The 24,072-nt window shown below is 36.8% G+C and overlaps 1 protein-coding gene across 6 annotated transcripts in view; it reads left to right on the forward strand.

Annotated features, from left to right (window-relative positions):
• VEPH1 (ventricular zone expressed PH domain containing 1) overlaps positions 1-24,072 on the forward strand; it is a 197,225-nt gene that overhangs the window by 19,115 nt on the left and 154,038 nt on the right. For all 6 annotated transcript variants that reach the window (XM_032485610.1, XM_032485602.1, XM_032485619.1 and 3 more), the window contains 2 exons: positions 10,856-11,071; positions 20,446-20,620. In XM_032485610.1, coding sequence (XP_032341501.1) covers positions 10,856-11,071; positions 20,446-20,620 — 391 coding nt within the window. The remainder of the gene's footprint in view (positions 1-10,855; positions 11,072-20,445; positions 20,621-24,072) is intronic.

The raw sequence follows: 24,072 nt of genomic DNA on the forward strand, positions 1-24,072 counted from the left end.
TTTGTGATTTTCTCTTGGACTCATAAGTAAGTTAGAAGTTTGTGCTTTAATTTCCCAATGAATTTCTGTAATCTTCTTGCTGTTGAGTTAAAATTTAACTGCATTGTAGTCAGAGAATGTGAACTGCATAATACCAATTGTTTGGAAATTGTTGAGACTTACTTTGTAGTGTAGCTTTTGGCTAATTTGTGTACATAATAACAGCTAATGGCTTTGTAGCACTTTCTTTGTTCCAGGAACTGTTCTAAGAGCTTGTTACAAGTTAATAGGTTTATTCCTTTCAATAAACTTTTGAGATAAATACACTAATATTATCCCCATTTTATAGATGAGGAAACTGAGACACAGGGTTTAGTAATTTAACTTGTTCAAGATTATGTAGCTAGTAAATAGTAGAGCCTAAAATCAAGTCCAGAGAGTTTGGCTTCAGAAACTGTTCTCAGCACCACACTATACAGCCTCTTTGGATGTTTCATATGTGTCCCAGAGGAATGTGTATTTTCTAATCATTGAGTATATGATATTAAGCCTGTTGATTAAAGAACCCTTGTTAGTTATAGTGTTCAAATTTTCTATATCCTCAGTAAAATCATGTTTGCTTGGACTGCCAATTGCTAAGAGAGGTGTTTTAAACTTTTACAGTGTAATTTTAGATTTACCAATTTCTCCTTGTACTTTTATCAAGATTGCTTTGTAAATTTGAGGGCTTTTTTTTTTTTTAATTATGTGTACAAGTTTAGAATAGTTACTTCTTCCTTTCAGAACTTTTCCTTTTATTGTTACGTACTGACCATCTTTATTCTGTTTTGCCTGTTTTCTTTGAAGTAGTGGTTGCCTATTTTCTCTTTTTCTAACTTTTTACTTTTTACCTTTCTATGCCCTTATGACTTAAATATAATTTGTTAATACTATATGAGTAGATTTTAAAAATAACCCAAATTGAAAATCTCTTTCTATTGATAAATTTAGTCTGTTTGTATTTATTGTGATAAATGATATATTTGGATGTATTTCTCCATTTTATTTTGTGTTGCATTTCCTGATTTTTCTAAATTCTAATTTATTTTTTCTACCATCTTAAACTGATTTTTATCATTTTATTTGCCACCTCTTTTGGCTCTAGTGGCTTGATAGTTATACATTCTATTTTTATTCTTTTAGTAATTGACTTTAAAATTTTAGCAAAGATATTTACCATATTTCATCAACACTATGACATTTTTCACATATCTATGTCTCTGAAACAAGTATATATTTCATAGTTGATTGCAATCTGACAATTGCTGTTAGCCAGGCATTAGGCATGATATAGTTGTCATTGCCTACATGTGCATGATCTTGCCATAGCTTTTCATATTGTTACCATTCCAACTGAATTAGGTACATTATAATTACCAATGTTGAGTTAAATATCCGTTTAAAATGTTTCAAAACTTCTAGATATAATGTGGCACTGAAACAAAAACTTATTAGCAATGCAGAGATGCATGGAAAGAGAGCACCAGGGTATAAATTTTACATTAGTGAGCTAAATACTCATCACTGGGAGAAAGATAGAAATTCCATCTTTTCTTGCAAAACAGTAACTGAGAGCTTTATTTGATGTAAAAACAAGCAAGTAAACAAACAAAAAAACCCCCACTTTTTTGTTACTGAGATATTTGTAAAAGATTGTCTATTATAATAAGTAATGAAATTGAAAGTGGGAGACAGGGGCAATTCCCTTAGAATAGAAGAAAGAAATTTCAAAAAAAATGAATTCATGCCATACATAAGATTTTCTTTAAGGCATGATATAACTCACAGTTAAATGGCAAGTTTTTCTCTTTCTTCATAGTGGTAGGTCTTATAATTGACACCTTCTTATATTTGATGAATTATAATGAGTTTGTCTAAAGTTATGCAGTAGCTGTATTCTTCTTCTATTACCACAAGGAACTTGAAACACTTTAATGCCCATCTTAAATGTTCTTAAGCCATACTTTTATTCTACCTTGTTTAATGCCCTCAAAATTGTTCTTTAAAATTACTTATTTTATTTTTAATTCAACCATTGCTTACTTTGAGTACCTAATGTTTCCCTGTTTCTTTTCTCGCCATTCTTTTTTTTTTTTTTTTTTCATTTTCTCTCTCTCTCTCTTTTTTTCCCTTCTGAATCCAAATTCCTACTTTCTGACGTTTATGTTTTAAAGTCCCTTCAATGAAGGTCAGTTAGTAATAAACACTCAATGTTTGTTTTTCTGAAAAAGTCTTTATTTTACCCTTAATTTTGAATGATAATTACCTGGATATAGATTTCTAGATTGGCGGTCTTTTGATTCCTCAGTAATCTCTAATATTGCTGTTATGCAATCTGCTGTCAGTTTGTCATTCCTTTGTATATAATCTACTTTTTCTGGTTTAATTTTTTTTCTGTGTCTTTGATATTATAGGTTTTCATTATTATGTGTTTAGCTGTTGTTTTAATTTGTATGTTTCTACTTAATACTCAATTGTGTTTTGTGATTTTGAGTTTTATGCCTCTTATCAAATTTGGAAAGTTCTTAAATATATCAAATATTGCCTTTTCCATCTCATCTCTCCTTCTGGAAATCCCATTTATTCACTTATTTATGCATTCCACCAATATGCTTTGAGTACCTGCTATCTTCCAGCAGTATTTTAGACATTGGGAATATAATAGTAAAAAAAGCAAACAAAAAGCATTGCCCTCATATCCTTCATATTCTACCCTATTTTATCCTCCATGTTTTTCTTTTTTAAACTGAAGGATAATTCACATATAATGTTATTATTAGTTTCAGATGTGCAACATAATGATTCAATATTTGTATATATTGCCAAATAATCACCACAATAGGTCTAGGTAACATCTTTCACCATACAAAGTTATAAATTTTCCCCCTATGATGATAGTTAATAATACTTTATTGCATATTTGAAATTTGCTAAGAGAGTAGACCTTAAAGGTTCTCATCACACACACACACATACACAAAATGTTTTGTAACTCTATGTCTCTTGATCTTTTGTATTTTCTATCTCTATGTGGTACATTTTTTTTTCTTTCCTCAGCTCTATATTCCAATCCATTGAGTCTTTTTGTTTCTATCCACATTTTGTTTGGTTTCCATTCCAAGTTTCATCTGATTCTTCTTGACATCTTTCTGGTCCTTTTGAAAGTGACTTGGTCTTTGTTCATAAAATAATTTTCCTTTATACATTGAATCATTTTGAACATGTAATTGGATAATTTGAGGTCAATAATTCTATTACCTGAAATTTTTGAATCTCTAATCTGCTATAAATTTCATCTGCTGGCATACTCATATGTGCTTATTTCCTCGAATGTTTTACAATTTTGGCTTTTTTAGTTCCATTTGAATAAAGATTTCACTTGTGTGACTAATGAGTGGCTTGAGGGTTGAATGTTTCACCCCTCAAAGTAATTTTATGTTTGCTTCTGCTGGGAACCCCAGTGATTTTATCAGCTCAAGGACAACTTTTGTTTTTGTTTTGGTACTGTTGTTGTTAATGTCTTGACTTTGAAGATTCTTGGAATGATAAAGTAAGTGAGGTATGCATATATGTGTGGTTTTAAAAGTGGAAAGAGGGATACAAATATAAAGGATTGTTAGTATAAATGCCAATGTAGAATGTAACTATAAGAGGGGAGTAACTATGTGGTCTTTTTTGTGCTATATATTATTAAGTGGTTGTGGAATAGATGTACAAAAATTATAACTACAGAAAGAAATATTTGCAACTCTCTACAAGTTATAAAACCAGGGCTGGCTTTTACAGTTCTACTATCCTTAAGAAGGAAAAAAAAAGTAATAGCTAACCTTTATCTGCACTTTTACTATGTACCAGACACTGTTGTAAATCCTTTCCCTATATGTTAATTCATTAAACCTCACAGCAGTTGTAGGAGGAAAGTATTAATAATACTCCAGTTTTAAGGATTAGGCAGTGGAGGTACAGAGAAAGAAATGATTGTCCAAGATTGCAGAACTGATAATATCAGAACATAGCTTTGAGCTCTGGCAGTCTGACCCAAGAGTCCATGATCACTCATAACCACTATGCTATGCTTCTCTAAGGGAAGGGAAAGAGAAATGATCCATCTTCTGCCATAAAATGTCTTCCATCTTCTCTCTGAAACTTCTACTTCCATGCCAAATCCACTCTTCCCACCACTAACCACTTTATTTCAGATGTTCCACATTCCCTTTTGCCAGTGAACCATTCCCTATGAAGACTGTTTACAGCATAGAGAAGGGTGACTGAAAGGTTAATGGATGTTGATGTGAGGTGTAGTGTCTTTGGCTGAGTGAGACTGATCCATCCTGATAACTGGACCCAGAGCAGCACAATGCGTGGCTTTTTCATTGTCCTCCTCCTCCATTTTGACATGCCCACCACTTTAGGATAAATTACTTTAAAATTGACCATGACCAGGTCACTGTGAGAATGAATCTCTAAACTTAGCTTAATGGGTTTGCTATTAAATAGATCTGATCCTTAGAAGATATTCATTTTAATATGCACAGGCACTAATCCAATGTTGATCTTAACCATAAACACATATGTATGCACACATATATATTTCATAAAAACTGGGTGTTTCCTGGAATGTGACTCAGGAAAACCCTAATTTCAAAGCTGATTTCTCACCAAAAAACTTTAAACTATTTAATTACATCATTCAAATAATTTAAAAGGGTTTTTTGTTTGTTTGTTTGTTTTTGGTCATTTTGAATACTTGCTGAAGGAAGCAGTTAATTATTAATTCAGATTTTTCCCCTCACTGAAGGAATTCTCCTTTTTTAAAGAATAAATTTTTCTTCATGTCTTACATAGGAATTTGAATACATGAATTTTTTTCCTGCTGAAAATCTGTTTACTTCTTAGTAAAGTGGTATGGAATAAGAAATTATTTAGCATCAAGAGCTTCACAGTAATATTAAGATTCATAACTGATGCACCTATACCTGCTATATTAGCATAGCTGAACTTACAACCAGTTTGAAGTAATTTATCCTTAAGGACAGCTGCTTAACTTTTCTAGTTAGAAATCTTAGAATAGATGCCTTTTGTTCAGCAGTCTGACTGACATGATCCTGCACACACCAGCCTCATTCCAAGGCACCTTTTTCAGAATTCCTTAAAAATTCAATACTCTCTTAGCATAGAAATTGAATTTCTGAGTTCATGAACCAAGGCACATATATAGGCCAGGTACTTTCATTGACTTTCACCTTCAACTTTTATTGAGGCTTGTTTCATCCACATGAAAATCTCCTTGCTATTTATTGTTAAACCATTGTTTAGGCATGGTTTACTATGTTTCTCAATGCCATCTATATTAACTCTGTTGTAATTGGGTTCCCAGGGATCTAATCTAAAATGGCTGTTCCAAGGGAGAAACAGAATCTTGGGTGAGGCTGTTTCCTTTGATCAAGGACAGTTTTGGCAGGCAGACTTGGCTATGAACTAGTAACTGAGAAAATGAGTTCCTTTGTGCTAGAGGGGGATTTGGGCAGTGGACCACAGTCTCCACTGCAGTCTGCCTTTGAATCCATTTGCTTTATATAATAATTTCCTCCTATCTGGAAACGGCTTCTCTGAGATGCTGATTGATCTCTTTTCCTGAAGAAATTTACAAGAAGGAGGTTATTGAGAGGACCTGTCATCTGTACCACTGCAGCTGGTGTCAAGGCTGCAGTTGGTATTCACAGTCTCTGTGATAGGCTGAGTGATGGCTCCCAAAATATGTCCACATCTTAAAGCCCAGAACCTGTGAATTTTATCTTACATGAAAAAAAGGCATTTTTCATATGTAATATAGTTAAGGATCTTGACATGAGGAGAGTGTTCTGTATTATCTGGGTGGGCTCAATATAATCACAAGGATCCTTGCAATAGGGAGGCAGGAAAGTCAGAGACAAAAGAAGGAGGTGAAATGATGGAAGCAGAGGTTGGAATGATGCACTTTGAAGATGGAGGCTCATGGAGGTCATGAGTCAAGGAATGCAGATAACCTGTAGAAGCTAGAAAAGAAAAGGAATTGGAATCTCAGAGCCTCCAGAAAGCCGTCCCTGCTTTAGCTCAGTGTGACTGATTTTCAACTTCTGACCTCCAGAACTGTAAGAAAATTAATTTATCAACACAAATTCTTGAGCCTCTAAGTATGTGATGACTCATTAAAGCAGCAACAAGAAAGTTAATGTAATCTCCCTCCTCTACCACCCATTCTAGATTCTTCTTACCTTCAGGTAGCACCTCTGCTGGTTTAAGTTGCTTCTTAGCTAGCTGACTCAGATGCTTTTTTCTTGAGGGATCTGAGTCCCTGGACTCCATACCTTTCTCAGGTTGTGACTGCTCCATTGTCCATTTACCATCAGAAAGGCATGCTATGTTCTTACATACGAAACTCGGCATCATAAATATGTCAGTTATTCCTAAGTTAATCAAAATCTTTTAATACAAAAACCATCAGAAACTTTTTTTGGAACCAGACAAGCTGATTCTATAGCTCCTGTGTAATAGTAGTAGTAGTAGTAATAATAACAACAACAATAATGGTGATAACAACCAGGAAAAAAAAAACTGAAACAAAAATAATGAAGAGATACCAGCCTACTTTGACTTATAGGAATTTGTCCTATGCACAAGCCCCTGTAAGCGTGAAGTGACTTGCATAGGAGGTTAGTCAGTGCAACGTTTTTTGTGATTCCAAAGACCAGAAACTGCCTAAATGTTAATCAGTGGGGGGCAAATTAAATATATGATGGTACATCCTTACATTGGAATAACATTCTGCCATAAAAGTAAATGGGGAAACTCTTAATATGTTAGTTTGAAAAGATTTCCAAGATTCAGTATGAAGTAAAAAAGCAAGATACGGATTTGTATGTCCATTATGCTTCCATTTGTGTGTAAAATAAGGAGTGGGGGTGTTATGTATGTGTATGTAGGTATGTGTATCATCTATTTCTGTATGTACATACAGAAATTTGCCTCAATGTCTATAACAGATCTTTAGAAGGATACATAAGACAGTAATAACTTGGTTCTTTGTGGGAGAGTAGTGAGCAAGGGGAAAGGGAGACATTTTTCTTATTTCTAATTTTTTAAATTAAGTCATAAGTAAAGATTCATAAATGTATTTTTTCAAATAATTAAGTTTTAAAAATTAGTGCCAAGAAAATCTTCTTTCCTATTCAATTAAAACCAATGAGAGTATTATGCTTAGTTAAATAAGTCAGAGAGGGACAAATACTTTATGACATCATTTACATATGGGATCTAAAAAATAATACAAATGAATGTGTATACAAAACAGAAATAGATTCACAGACGAACTTCTGGTTGCCAAGGGGGAGAGAGAAGTGGAGAGGGACAAATCAGGGGTATGGGATTAACAGATACAAACTACTATATATAAAAATAGGTAAGCAACATGGATTTATTGTATTGCACAGGAAATTATACTCCTTATCTTAAAATAACCCATAATTTAATAGAATATAATCTGAAAAATACTGAATCACTATGCTGTACACCTGAAACTAACACAATATTATATATCAGCTATACTTCAATAAATAAATAAAATGAATGAATGAATGAATGAATGAATAAATAAATAAATAAATAAATAAATAAATAAATAAATAAATATAAAAAAACAAACCAATGAACCTTTACTGAACATCAACTATGTACCAGGTACTAGTACATGTTCTGGAAGTAACGTTGTATACCATTTCCTCCTCTTCCTGGATTCCAGAGAGCTTAGAGGAAAATGTTGTGGATCAATCACACTAACCATCTTAGCAACTACAGTTGGAATATAGTCTTCCTTCTGTCAGTGGCATTAGTTCTCTTCTCCATCTGACTCTATGTATATATTTCCTTTATTACATAAAAGTAACCAGTATGATGTTGCTTCATATTTGAAGATGATGTCATTAAAATAAGTTTTTTACAAGAATAGCTGTGGTCAATGATAGTGGTTTTAGCCCTGGGGTGTTCTCTGTTATTTTTCTCCCCTAAGGATGGTTTCGGTTTTTTGGTTGCTGCAGAGATTTTTGAAAAATTTAGCATTATTTTTTGTTGTTTAATATTCCATTTTTTCTCTATGACTTGGCTCCATGAGAACCTATTTACTGTATAGGGCTTGGCACAAGTAATAATTCTGCTGCATTAAAAGAAATAATACACTAAGCAACAAAGGAGGAAGGTAAAAGAAAATACACTGAAATAGTCCACCAAACCAGGTGGTGTTCATTCTAGGAATGTGGTGATGGATTGATATTTGGAAATTTCATACTATATGTTGACATAATGCTTCACATCCATAGCCAGCTAAGAAAAAAATGTTTGGTTACCTCTATAGATGCTGAGAGAACATCTTAAAAAATTAAAACAAATATTCAAACTTTCAAAATAGGAAGATAGTGATACATCCTGTATGATTTAAAACATTTACAGTATTTTCTTGGTTTTGACCAAAAAAATTTATATGAAAAATCAGGAACTAAAACCAGAAACTAAACCAGCATTCTTGCATTTATCCTCCTTACATGAAATAGCTTAGGAAGTTCTAGCTGACACAATAAGCCATGAGATATATAAAGAGTATAGATACTATACAGAAATCTTTCTAGAAAACCCAAGAAAATCATCTGAAAAAATATTATAATTAAGGAGACGAGGTAAACAACTTGGTACAAAATAAATACCCTCAAAAGGCTGTAGATTGACTTAATCAGCAATAAAAATTCTAATGAGGAAAACACAAAGATTTTGTTTACAGCAACAACAAAGACATAAAATATACTAGGAAACACATTTAAAAATTTGTGGCGCTTGTATGAAGAAAATGGCAAAATTAGTATTGTAGAATTGAAAAAATTGAACAAGCAAACAAAATATATCCCTGAAATACAACCTGACATATATATATGTATATATATATATAAAACAATTACTAGGAAATGAATCATTCAGTACGTAACGGTGGGAAAATTGGATTATCTATTTAGTAGAAAATGTATTTCTTTACTTACTTCCATAAATACCAGATAGACTCAAGCCCTAAGTGAATGGTTAAAAGATTAATTTCTAAAATACTAAATGTTGAATGTTTGTCAAGTTTTGTTTGATTTAGAAAAAAATACAGGTAATCGTTTATTCAACCTTTGAATAAAGAAAATGTGAAGGTGAAAAAAGCTATTAAGGGACTCACAAAGAAAGAAAGAAAGGAGTGTGTGTAGATGGGTACTTGTATGAGCTTAGAGTCCATCTGTCAAATACATGACAAACTGGTGAGCATAGTTTCCCTGGGGAAGGGAGGGGAGGGAACTGAGGTGAGAGGGAGACTAAGTTCACTGTAAACCTTTTCTTTTTATCTTTTATATTTTTGTACCATGTCCATGTATTATCATTTCAAAAAAAATAATTTAATAACCTTAAATTTCCAAATAAAAAAAGGTAAAACAGTAAGATCTCCAAGATTGACAAATTTGTCTAAAACCGTAGCATGTTAATAAATTACAGCAAAAAAAACTAAAAATAATGAACATGGCGACACATTGACAATCAATATGCCAAAAGTTGACTTAATTAATAGAAAGAGAGATTATTTCACCAAAGACAAAAAAAAAATGTAGTGAAGTCGTTTAAGGAAAAATAGAAGATACAATGGGAAATTCCCAAAGGAGGAAATACAAATGGCAAATAAACATGTGAAAATATTCGACCTTACTTCTGGTCAAGAAATTCCAAGTAAAACAGCCATGAGATACTGTTTTTCACTGATCAAATTAGCAAAAATTAAAAATACTCTGATCTCACAGAGGTACAATGGGCAGAGCATGCTTTTACCGAGCTGATGGGAGTGTAAGTCAGAAAGACCTTTCTGGAAGATAGTTTGGCAGTATGTATCATGAGCCTTAAAATGTTCCTGTCCTTTGTGTTAGAAATTTCCACTTTTGGAGAATCTAGGCTACACATAATCTACAGTGTGGAGAGGGCTTCATGCACATGATGTTTACTGCAACATTAGTTGTAATAGTAGAAAGAAGGTCGAGCTGGAGCTTGCAATTGGACAGAAAACTCCATCACTTCCTGTCTCTAAGGGTGCACGATGGTGTAAGAGTCTACACACTTACCCTCTTCTGTTATGTATTCAATAATATCAGTCCACCATGCAGAGTTCACATCAGGCCAGCTTTCCAAATTGAAGTGATGGGCCTATTTTTCACATTTAGATGTTTTGAAGGGTCATATTATTTCTCAATAAAAATGAGTAGGTATTTGAGAGAGAATTAAAATAGAGGAATGGAGGGAAATTTGGGGAAAGCTAAAATGGATTTGGAAGTTATTTGAATTGAAAAGGGAGAGATGAAACGATGTGTTCTATTGTGTACAGAAAGAGAGAAAGCTTGTAGGGGGAAATTAATTGGAGGATAACTTGAAACATTTCACAAATTTTGCTGAAATATCAGCAAAAAGTCAACCTTGACTTCTAATGAACTTAGAAACTGAAATAGCCTGAAATTTGAACCCACTTGCATGTGAATAATTAAACTCCTTCAGACTCACACTGCTCCCTGTGTATCTGTGATAGTACAAACCTGCTTGATTTTAGCACATTTGCATATCTGCCTTGTCCACAGGATTCTCATCTCCAAGGAAGAAGGTATTGCAGAGGACTTTACAGCCTCATTCCTCAGCACACACTGTGGCACACCCATTTGCTAAATGACCAACTTTGTCTTTTGTAGGTCCTTGGAATGATAACTTTCCAGAATATTATTTAACATGAAGGTTTTCTTTCAAACAGGATTACCAAACCAATAACAATGACCAGGCAGTGGTTGAAATCTGTATCACTCGAATTACAACAGCCATCAGAGAGACAGAGTCAATTGAAAAGCATGCAAAGGCTCTTGTGGGGCTCTGGGATTCCTGCTTGGAACACAACCTGAAACCCTCTGGGAGAGACGAAGACACTCCTCATGCAAAAATCGCATCTGATATCATGAGTTGCATTTTACAGGTATGTCAGTGTTCAGCATCGCACTATTTGATACTGGCTTGGCAGCTTAGGTGAACACATGGTATTTCTGAACCAAGAACCAGTGTTTCTGTAGTGTTCAGATACTGTAAAAAGACACCACAAACCATCAATAGCTAAGCCAGGCAGGTTGATAACTAATAAACCAAGAAAGTTCTACCGAGCCCCTGCTTTTATGCAAGATGCACTGTGGCGAATTCAAAGTGACACCACAGCAAACTCTGATCTGTTTGGAGAGAGAAGATGTGTACATATAAAAAGCTAACAGTAAAGCACTGTGTGTCAAGATCCCAATGAGGAATATTGAAAAGTTCAGAAAAGGAGTCCTCTTTCATCCAAGGAGACCAAAGAGAGGGTGGAGTCTGAATTGAGGGATGGTGAGCTTGGAATATGTGGAGAAAACTAAGTCATTTTTTTTTAAATCCACTTGTTTGATGGTGCTGTTTTTGTTTGTTTGTTTAATTGAAGTATAGTCAGTTTACAATGTGTCTATTTCTTGTGTACATCACAATGTAGATGACTGAACTAAGTCATTTTTAAGTACATTGCTATATGTATTGTGAATTTTCCATGATAGTAATATTTGCCTGTTATCATCATGTTTAAATTCTTCTCTCCAGTGTAAATATCAATTTGGAACTTTGGTTCAGCCACAAACTAATTATGTAAAATTGAAATGTTGGGCAAGTCACATAACTTCTAAGCCACAGTTTCCTCCCTATAAAATGCAGATGAAATGACATTATCTATGACAACTTTTATCAACCAGTAATGTTGACAGGTGTTTCCCTAAAAAGAATTCTGTGGTCAAATAAGTTGACCAATACTGAATTGACTTTTTCCCTTCTGAGCTGTCACAATGTTTCATAGCATATTAAAGGCTCTGAAAAGTCCTGCAATATAGAAAGCTGGTTAACTTTGTTTAGAACAGCATTTTGCAGTGTAGTTTGACTGTGTAACTTCCTTTTCCGTCTCATCCCCAACACAACATTTATGAACATCCCTCAGAACTACTGTTCTACTGAGCACAGGTCAGGAATTTCCAGTTATGTTAAAGTATTTAGCACTGTGTGTAGCAGTGAGTGTTAGCTTCCTTTGTTCTGTTTTTTTTCTCACAGTTGCATATGCTTAACTGGAGCATATTGCATTTTGTCTGCTCAGTTCAGGGACTGGTCAACTGAGCAAAAGACTCTACACACACTGTCACACTGTTTTTCCTTTGTCCCCAGACAGGGATGGGAGGGGAAGAAATGGGGATTTCAGCAAAATTAATGGAAGATTAATGCTGCTGGAAATAACAGCAAAGATCTAATATACCTGTTCTTCATTGATTATTTTTTTATCTTGAATATTTATTAATTTTTAAAATTTCATTTATTTTTATACAATTTTTAAAGGTTACACTCTATTTATAGTCACTACAAAATATTGGCTATATTCCCTGGGTTGTATGATACATCCTTGTAACCTCTCTTTCACACAATAGTTTGTATCTCCTACTCCACCCCTGTGTTGCCCCTCCTGCCCTTTCCCCACTGGTAACCACCTAGTTTGTTGATTATTCTTGACTTTGTTGCTGACATATGTCAGAAACATAGATTATTTCACTCCAAAGTGCTGCTCCTCAGACATTCAGACAGAAATTCACAAACCAGCCTCATTCTCTAGCTTCCCCTGTGATTTCAAAACCACTGGTCTAGACTCCAGCCACACTATCCAATAGAGATAAAATGCAAGCTGGAAACACGAGGCACACATGGAATTTAAAATTTTCTAGTAGCCACATTAAAAAGAAGTGAAAAGAAACAGATGAAATTAATTTGATTTATGTTTTCCTTAATCCAGTATATTCAAAATAATATTATTTCAACATGTAATCAGCATAAAAATTAATGGGATGTTTTACTCGTTTTGTATACTAAGTCTTATAAATCCGCTGTGTGTGTTAGCACATCTTTCTTTGCAGTAGTCACATTTCAGGAGCTCAGTAGCTTCACGTGGGTAGAGGCTCCTGTGTTAGCATAGTTCTAGAGAGTCAGCATGGATTTCTGGATGGAGATCAAACTTGAAAGGGTTTGAAGCAATTATCAGAAATTTTACCAGGTAGGAAAGGTGGAGTGAGAAGACATTCTAAGCAGACAAAACAGATTGTACAGAAGTCCAGATTTATGAAATGAGACCAAGGTCAGAGAACTTTGAACAGGCTGCCTTTCCCTAATGCCCTAAATTCTAGCATAAAGGAATGTTTCATCCTGGGTAAGACATTATGTGTCCTACTTTAAAAGAGGTTGGTTGGGAGCAAATAAAAATGTGAAACTCACTGCTGATCAACGACTCAGTGTGAATGAATTTTTTAAGATTATTGAGAGCAGGGCCCTAAGGCAAACACTGATATTTCGGGGAGACAGAGAAAACAGTTAAGGGTTAGGTGTCTTGGTTGAGAGGGACACGTGAATCACAGAAGTGGGTGATTCCAGCCTGTAGGGCCAGAGTGGACACAGGGTGTCTATCATGTGCCCTCTGAGATGGCAGAAGGCATCAGAGTAGAAGTCAGAAAGCCGTAAATGTGAACTTGCCTTTTTTCAGAGCGAAGTACAGCAATTTGTCCAAGCTACCTTTCGGGATGTCATCCCAGAAGGTCACTACCCATGAACCAAAGACAAGGCTGTGGTCGCAGCTTTGGCAATTAGCTTTCATCAAATTTAAGGGGACCTTTTTGACTTGCAGTAAATATTGAAAAGATTTTGTCCTGTTTGCAAAGTAGGCTCTTGTGGGAACCATGTAGAAACCCAGATGATTTATTCTGTTGTTTTTTTCAGTAAAATAAAACAGTAGATCAACTGTAAAGTCAACCATTTAGCATTTTTAGCTACACAAATGCAAAGATTTTCTCTCCACCCACCCCGCCTCCCAAGATAAGTGACCCCAGCATCACTCTCTAATCAGGCAAGGGCCCACCAGTTCTTCTGCCCACACTCTTGGCCACTTTCTTTTCTGGCCACTTCTCTATTATTTCAAGCTAAATATGTTCACAGATACACACAAAAAGTCTTTCTTTCTCCCTTAATTTCCTTTTTAAACCTACACTCAAACCTACTTCAAGTGACCATTTCTCTTCTACTTTTAATTAGTAATTATATTGAATTCTTTTTTTTATTGGGACCTAAATGTATGAACTTGCAACATTTACTTAAAATACTTTTAAAATTCCAGAATTTACCTTCTATACCTTCCTCAAGACAAAATCTGTACATGTGTGTGGCGTGCACTTGTGAGTTCTACTGTCTTTTGCCTTGGATGATACTCTTCTATCAACCTACGCTGTGTCCTGAGACAAGTCTCTCAGCCTGCCATCTATATAACAAAGGAGTGAGCCAGGTGATCTCTCAGCTCACCTCCCACACTGAAATTCTGACTCCTTTAGGAGATGCTGAGAGGTAGAAGAGCAAAAGGCTTTAGAGCTTGAAGGCCTTAAAGTCAGATGCTCTTGGCCTCGTATCAGTGGGAGATTGGCAAATTATTTCATCTCTCCAAGCCTCTGTTCTGCCGTCTGTAAAACGGGCATAACAATACTTGCTGCTCATGAAGAACAACTTTTATTATAAAGGCAATCTCCATTTATGATCTAGCCACTATCTGGAAATACCTATTTCAAACCACAGCTTTCTCTGATCAGGTTTCTCTATGGAGTTGGCCTGTTTCTTTGTTTCTGGAAAAATCCTGAAAAAGAAGATACCCCAACAAATCACATTATATTCTAGGACAAACCCAAACGTGGAGAGGGTTGAAGAAAATAAAAATGTACCTCAAGGAGGTTTTACTTGCTGACATAGCTGATGTGCTAGAATGAAATTCTGGAGAACTGACAGGCCAACCATCATGACGTTAAGAGCCAATGCCAGGTTTTATCCTCACTCTACTAGTTACAGCCTCTTCCCCAACCAAATCACTTAGCAGGGCCGTTGCCAAATAAGCTCTGCCTTTTGTCTCTTCCTCCATGTCTGCTCACGCTGTTGACGATCCTTTGTGGAGGGAGATAGCCAAAGGGGGAAAGGAGGGAGGAATTGAAATAGTCCCCAAAGCCACTGTTGGAAAATCAGAAAGTATCTGTTTTCCCTTTTTTATACAAGGGCCCCACTGTCCATTCACCTTGATTCTACACTTCAATTTTCTTATTTCCTCTTTCCCAGTTAATGCCGTATGAAGATTCAAAAACTATCCCTGGCTGGCGTTGCATGCAAGTGGCTTGGACAGTTTTGAGAGCATTTCCTTTGCAACTCCTAGAGGCACGACTGGTTATGTTGATCTGGAATTTTATTCTGTAGGCAATCCCAGCTCTACTGTTTACTGGCAGTGTGATCTTGGGCATTTCATCTCTCTGTGCCTTACATTTCCTCATGTATAAGAGGCAGATGATAAGAGTAGCTGCTTCATGAATTTGTTGTGATGATTAGATGAATAGACACTAGATAATAGACATAACATATTTAGAACACAGGAAGTGCTGCATGAGTATTAACTCTGGTTGATATTATCATCATGATCATCATCTGCAGGAAACTCTAAAATAACACTAACACTTCGTAACAAGCTACTCGTTTAATCACTTATTTTAGCCATTCATTGCCTGCCTCCCCTTCCCCAAAACAGAAGCTTTGTTTTATTCACTAATGTGGTCCCAGCACCTAGAACAGTGAGTGGCCCATAGTAGGTGCTCAAAATAAAATGCATTGAATGAATTAATGAACAGACAAATGAACACGAATAGTTCGGGGGACCTGATAGTCTTCTGGTTTCTGCAAGCTGTGCTTCTCCCCAGAGTGGGCTCTAGTACTAATTCCTCACTTAATGCCGCACAAGACAGTGGCATGAAATGGGAAGAGGCTGACACACCTCTCTGCCCCCCCACCCCAGGTTCCTGAATCCCACTGCCTTATTGCCTGTTAGAAAATATGCTGGGAAAACTTAGGTGAATGTATCATTTAGATTTTCTATATAACCAGGCTGCTAAGAACCAAGCATTTTATATGTAAATCCAAAATTTGATTATCTGATCCATGATGGGGGATGAAAAACCAAAAATAGCCATTTTAATATATGGTGTTTAATATTTCTTGAGATTACTCTTTAATGGCTCTTAGTTGAATTCAAGTCCTGAGAACCAAAGAGCTTTTTAATTGCTATCACCTCAGATATATATCTCTTTTACTTAGCTCTTTTCTTTTCAATTTTGAAACACTGGGAAACCTTCCCAAAGTGCATTTTCCAAAGGAAAATCTCCACCAAGAGCTCAAATGGTGCTAATCTAGTTAAGAAATATAATTCTTGGCATCTGTAGGACAAAGCCCTCTTGTTTTGCTCCTATTGCTGAATGTAACTGTCCCCATGAGCAAGTCTTTATTTCTACCCTGTACTTCACTGAATTTGTTCCCTGAGTACTGAGCACTAAATGGTGTGTAAGATGATACACACCCCATCATGCTCACGTCTGCACAGAGGGGCAAGATCTATCATAAGCTCTGGCATTGACAGTTGCTGTTAAAGTGGCTTATTTGTGCAAGCAGTCATAGGGCTTTCTCTGCATGTGTACCGTTAGCATTCCTCTGATCCAAATAATCCTAGAGATAAAGTAATTTCAGGGACCAGAGTTCTACTGCACTAGCAACTCTTTTTGCTTCACCTGAGAGCAAAGCTCAGCTGTTAGAAGGGAGTTTGTGTGGTACCTGTCAGATCCGTGGGATGCAGGTCTGTCTAGCCTCATCTTGGCCTTTCAGCGCCTCATATCCTGTTGCTGTCAGCAGTGCCCATGGCCTCTTGAAGCACTAGGGACCGTCTAGACGCTTAGAGATTGAGCGTCTTTGGTGGCAATTCCTTGCTGTTTATGTGAATTTTTGCTCTTTGCTTAATGTTTCACTTCTCTTGTCATTTGAGAGATTTCCAGATGACATATGTGGGAGGAAAACAGAAAAATTGAGTATGAAAGTTTTGTGTTTTTTTTTAACAATGACATTATACGTTTTAAAAATTTTTTATAACTTTCACTTGGAACCACACATCAAAGACTTTAATAGCTGCCCTTATTTTTCTCTAGGGCATCTAGAATTTAAAAAAAAAAATATGACAAAACTGGGTAAGATGGCCTGTTGTTTCATTGTTGCTTGCAAGTGTTAGCTTATTCCCAGGGTTTAAAACATTAGCTGCTGTGAATACTGATTTTCATTGATCTTTTACTATGCCTGTCTGTGTTCACAATTAGTGGGGAACAATTAGTGGGGCAGTTGAACTTCCAGATGCCGCCATCGTGGCTTCTCAGCAAGTTATAGGTAAATGTGCTTGGAGATATATTTCTCTAATGGAAGACATGTACTTCTCCAGCTGTAAGTTGTTCTTGACTAAAGACTCAGAGAAGATAAAGTAAAGTTGAACGTGATATTCTTTGTTGGAAAGCTCTGAGAAGAATTGTGTGATTGTGTTCCAGTCTCAAAACTAAGGCTTTGACCAGCCATGACAGGAACAAAGATATGTCATGTAAAAAGTAAACTAACAAAAAAAGATCTACATGAGATTGGGGCAACCCAAGAAATTTATATGCTAGACTGAGGGATTTGGGAAACAATGTTCTAATTGAGATAACTAAAATGTAACCTCAAGGGAGCAGCATACACTATGATTACAATGGAGAAAATGGACAAATCAATTGGCCTTCCTAAACACCACATATCTGAAGAGTATGGCAACAAAAAGAGGATGCTCAATGTGGGGGTCATTATTTTGGCACATTTACCCTGCAGTGTCTTGGAGGAGGCAGGGGTGGAGACTGAATCTGATGGACAGAAAAGTTCCAGTCACCAGAGGTACCACCGGTGTGGCTTTGGCTGTAGGGCAGGACTATTATTTCAGTTAGGTTTTGCCATGGCCTAGATGAAATATCCCTCAGGAAATTCCTTTGCTCTAATCTGATCTTGTGCCCATGAGTGAACATTCTGGTTAGTAATCTGCCTCCTGATATCCTGATAATGTGAAAAATCCTGACATGAAAAGACTCTCACTGTGGAAGAGTAAATTGGCATACCTGATCATGCACCAGCCTTTTGGAAATCCCTTGGTGTGAGTTATCCTCAGTAGATCCAAGCAATCCTGTAAGGCCTGACCAAGTACATGCCCAGACTTCTAAAGCTGAAGGGCAGGGAAGCAGCCAGCATCTCAGGGATGCCTCATAGCTCATCACATCAGTAATGGCCCTGTCTAATCAGACCCGGTTAAATTCACCAGGAGGGAAGATACTAGAAAAGGCTGTCTGGTATGAGAGAAATCTGACTGCAAGCCATGGTCCTGAATCTTAGATGGTGCTAGGAACTCTAAGGATAGGACAGAAACATAGTGAGTGGAACTGCTATATAAACACATGATTTGTCACCAAAGAATAGGGTCAGAGCTTTCATGATGGTTGACTTCATGGTGGGACATCAGCTTGGGTTGTTGAATACCTATTTTCTCAGCTTAGGAGTCTAACTCTTGAATCTGAAAAATGGGTGGAACTACAGAAATGGATTAAGGATTTATCAGGTCTATTTTTGTTCTAGAGACTGGGGGAGAAAAAGCTTAAGCACAAGAGACTCAAATGGCTCATTTGGAAAAATTTAGGAATAGAATTGGCTTTGGGCACAGCCTAATGCATGGGGCTGGAATAATGTCACCGGGTTTCTCTTGTCTTCATGTTGATAGATCTATGCTGCCTTGAATCTCATACAGATTCTTTCCTCCTGAGCTCACAAAATAGCGGCAGCTACTCTCAATCTTCCATTCTTAACTCTTTGAATACAGCAGGAGAGAGAGAAGCTCTTTCTCAGAACCTTTTAATGACTCCTCAATTATAATTGGAAAACTTGCCCATCCATAAACATATCATTTGGAAATGTGATTCTCTGGTTTGTCGACGTCTGAGTCATTTGACTGCCCTTGAAGCTAAGGGTGCAAAATCCTTCATTAGAAGTACCTGGGACGTGGTCATGGGAGTCATATCTGCTAAGGAGCGTGTAACAACTCACCTTTCCAATCAGCTAGCCCTGAAAATGGATGGCACTGGAGGCCATTGCTGGCAGTTGGTGGCCCAAGCAAGAAGATGGGAGTGAGTGGTCCCCTTCCCACACCTGACTCCCCCTTCCTTCTCCCCACCACATTATGTTCCCGATCACAACTATCACTATAGATTTGCATTTTCTTCATTAGTTAATCAGCTTGACAAATGTTTATTGAACACCTGCCATAAACCTAGAATTGTGGGAGATAGTAGAGGGGATAATCTACCGGTAGAAAGATATAAGCACTTTTCACATGAACAGTTAGAAAAAGCAACCACTTTTTATTTCTAAGATAATGATATAAAGTTAGATACGTTGTGCACTGTGCAACTTTTGCTTGATAGCCTAAGGGGTGGGGTTGATGGTCAGAATGGTTAATAGTAGGAAGGACATACCATTCATTTTTAAGAAAACAGTTTTTATTTTCCAAGTATTACTCCCTAATTAGGTAATTAAATGCTGGTAGCACTGTTTTTGTGTAAGGATATTGATGTCAGTTACAAAGTATATCAAAAAAGAATTATTTTAGACCCAGAATTCCCTCAGTTTTTAGTCTTATGTTCATTAATTTTTCTCCCCCTTTGAATTTCACTAAGCCAAAACTTTAGTTTCTAAGATACAGTCAGAAAGCAATATGTAATGTATGTAACATTCTATGGATTGTTTTCTCAAGTATAAATATGAGTTGTTCCTCTTATCAGTGACTCCTAATCACCCTAAAGATCAATTCCAAACTCCTTAGCAGGTGCCAGACCTGTAACTGTTTCTGTCTCCAGTCCCTTCTCTGACCCCTCCACCCCAGTTTCCCCACATGTATCCCACATCATCCCTACCGAACTATTTACAGTTCCCCATATGCACAAGTTCTCCCACCTGTCTGCCTTCACACATGCTTTTCCTCCTGTCCACGCCTTTCCTAGTCATGACTCAGCCATCTCCAGTTCACCCACCAGGTCTCAGCTAAGACATCATCTCCTCCAGAAAGTCTTTCTTGACACTCCCTTGAGACTGGATTAAGTGCTCCTTTTGTGCTCCCTTATACCCCTGACCTTTCCTTATCATGGCCCTCATCAGCCTAGGCTCTTAACTGCTTGTGTGCCTCTAAGTCTCCCTAACAAGAACAAGAGCTCTCTGAGTTCCCAAACACTAGAAAACAGGGTGGGGTCTATGTTTTCACAGCTGCACTCTGGGAGCTTAGCTCAAATATTTTTTGGATGAATGAATAAATTGAAGAAGGAACCACTTGTTATTTGTTGTTCTCCTATATTTTCTCAGAATTACAACCGGCCCCCTGTGATGGCATTAGCCATCCCCATTGCAGTGAAGTTCCTCCACAGGGGCAACAAGGAACTGTGCAGGAATATGTCCAACTACCTGTCCCTGGCTGCGATCACCAAGGCGGACCTCCTGGCCGATCACACAGAGGTTATTGTAAAGAGCATACTCCAAGGTATGATGCGAAGGCTGAGCTTGGGGACATGTTTTAGGAGTCCTTTTAGAGTATTTCCATGAAGCAGTTGCAGTTTATGGAAAATGAGACTTAAAATGAGTATCAAGAGGTACATCAGATTCTCTGCTCTGCCACTAGATGGCTGGAGAACATGGCTAAGGTTACTTGAGCTGGCTGAGTCTGTGTCTCTTCACCAGGCAGATGAATTATGTGGAATGTGTCCCACTGCTCTCAGTGGCAGATGGAAAAGCTCTTTACCCTTTGTTTTACAAAAGCACAAAATGCTAGATAAAATACACCAGAGAATGTGTAAAGATGTCTTAAATGTGAACATGATTTAGGGCTGATTTATAATTGTGTTAAATATTGCCATAAAACATCAAATCAGGGCATCTCTGTTAATGGTTTCTTATTTGGTTTTTTTGTTTTTTGTTTTTTGAGGAGGAGGTAATTAAATTTATTTATTTTTTTTTAGAAGGGGTACTGGGGATTGAACCCAGGACCTCATGCATACTAAGCATGAGCTCTAGCACTTGAGCTATACCCTCCACCGTAATGGTTTCTTATTTAATGAAAGAGATCAAGTTAGTCCAGTCAGAATATTTTCTTTGCCTTTTTTTTTTTTTTCTTTAGTTTTAGATCTACCAGAAACCATTCTTTTGGTTTGGGATCAAAGAACAATATATAGCATTATTTGATATGTACCCAAACATCCCCAGCCCTCCTTAATATAAATCTATGAGGTCCATGAGTGTCTTGGTCCACATTTGACTGCCACATGCCTCCCATGTTCAATTTGAGCATCAACCCTCTGCAAAGTACTCCCAGACCTTGTATTTCTTAGAGGCCTCAGTATTCTTTTCTGGGCACAGCATAGTGTGGTGATGTCCATCTCTACCACCTCAGTCCCAGCAAACTCTGTGACTGCTACCCTGGAGGTCCCAGAAATGGACTCGACTCCACACTGCTCTGCCCAGGATGGCAGCCTCTCTGTCCCTTTGTGTTGCCTACCCCTGAAGTTTCAGAAGCCACGAGTCCTCAGTCTACCAATTTCATGCGGTGGCCTGAGGCAAGATAAGGAAGAACACTGTGTTTCGTCTTGGTGTTACACCTTGGTAGAGAGCCAGAGCAAGTTTGCTTGGCCCCCAGTGTCAAACTGTGGTACTGAGTTTGCAGTAAAATATATTCTGTTTTATCTAAAACTCTATCTTCCCTGGCCTCAGCTATCCATCCAAGAGCCAGATTAGCAGCAGATTAGTCCAGTTCTCAAAATGCCTACAGCCCAACAAGGGTTAAGGTTTTGTTCATGGTACCAGATATTCCTAAGAAGAGTTCTTAGTACCCACCCCCCAACCCTGGATCTCTGACCAGCCACCCCAGTGGTCTGCCAGATGCTCAGATTTGTCTGAACCTCAGCCACAACAGTGGGAGTTTATCACTCTACCTATGCTCCCTTCTAAAGATTTGTCATTGATATTATTAGTTGATGTCATTCATTTCTTATTTTCTTTGGCTACAGGATTGAATTGCTAATTTCTCTTTATACATGATACTAAATTTGCTAAAAGTCCACTTTATTCACCACCTTGGCTACATATTTGATACAGATTTTATAGAAATTTTAAACACTTATACATGCCACACATTTTAAAACCATGATAGTTAGACTTGTAAGTAACTGATTTATGAGAAAAAGAATTGAATTGTCTCTTTGCAGCTGCCAGGAACTTAGCTTATGTTTTGTTTTGTTTTTTTTAAAATGCACTTTCAATGACAAAGAAATCTTTTGAAACGCAAAATACACTTTCTGAATTCACTGCAAGCATTTGAAATAAACAAATGATTAAGTTTATTTGATCTGGCACTATGAAAATTACCATAAAATAAATGACAATTTGACCTATAAAATGTTGGGACTGAATATTTCAGGGTTTAGATTTTTAGGACTGATGTGTTTCTACAATTCCACAGTCACTCGCATAAGCCCATCAAACTTTGAGCAGCAAAGCAGAAGGAATCTTGGTGTCTCAGAGTAGTAAGTTTTCTGCTGTACAAATCTTTGTCGTATATCCCTGTCCTAACAGCCTTAGAAGCCATCACTGGGATTTCTTTTTTCTTTTATTTTCTCCCCTTTACATCTTTCTCCTTGACTTATACTGTCCTAACCCTTATTCTCTCATTCTTCAACTTCTACAGAAAATGCTAAAGTGTTACAGTTATTTGATTTGCTCTAAGTTTTTACAAGACTAGAATTATAAAATTGTAGAATCCTAGGCTGACACATTAAACATGATTTAGCCCAGTTACCCAGGAAATGCTTGAATCCCCACCAAATGGTCATGCATTCAATGATAACAATAATGATTGTAATAACAATAATAACTACAATGGCTAGAATTTATTTCATGCTCTCTTTATGCCAAATACTGTACTAAGCACTTTATACCAATTACATTATTTAATCCCCAAAAGAGTTCCTTAGCAGAAGTCCTATTATTATCCCATTTTACCAATCAGTTACATTTTAAGTAACAAGAATCTGAGGTATAAATGGCTTGATGATGAAAAGGAAGAAGAGAAGGAGGAGGAAAAGGTGGAAGGGAGGGGAGGAACTCCTCATTGGAACATAAGACTGAAAGTGCATGAGTGTATCAGACTTCCCAAATGGCTGGATTCAGGACTCAGTGGTGGTCCCAAAAAGTCATTACACAGTTGTTCTTCCTGTGGATTGATTTCACTTTCTGTTCCATGAAATGGGCCTCTGCAGCTTCCAGCTCACTTCATCATGAATACCAATTAAGAAAAAGAAACTCCATGTTCAGTCTCATTGTCTCTGTTTGACCTGTCATGGGCCACATGCCCATTTCTGAACCAATTTATCATTGTTGCCAGGGGATACAGTACTTCAGCTGGCCAGGCTTGGATTATAAGCCACCCTCAAAGTAGGACATGGGAGTAAACTGCAGCAGAACCACAAGGATGGGGAGTAAATAACCCCCAAATCCAGAACTGTTTCCAACAGTATTGTAAATTAATACTGGGCACCAAAAAGTAGCCTTATGTAAATATTTGCTTTTATCCCTTTATCTTTCTTCTAAAGAGATTCAGCTCATTGCTTTGGCATGCCAAGATCTTACTGATAATGATCTTTTCATCTCACTATATCTGCAATTCTTACAAGGTTCTTGTCATCTGTAAATTTTACCTTCATTTTAAAACACTAATGAAAAAGTAGACTAGATGGAACCAGGCAAGCCTTGTGGTATACCATGGGTGACTGCCTCTTACACTTGGTTGATGTTATTCCATTGATCGTATTTTTTCAATTGTATTCTATACATGACTGCCTCTAATTTCAAACCAAATGCCTCCTTTAAGTTTATGAATCAAACATGACAGACTTTTTCAGTTGGGCTTATATATTTATCCCTGAAGCCTAGTTCCAAACCAAT

This window comes from Camelus ferus, chromosome 1 (genome assembly GCF_009834535.1).
Source record: "Camelus ferus isolate YT-003-E chromosome 1, BCGSAC_Cfer_1.0, whole genome shotgun sequence".
NCBI lineage: Eukaryota > Metazoa > Chordata > Mammalia > Artiodactyla > Camelidae > Camelus > Camelus ferus.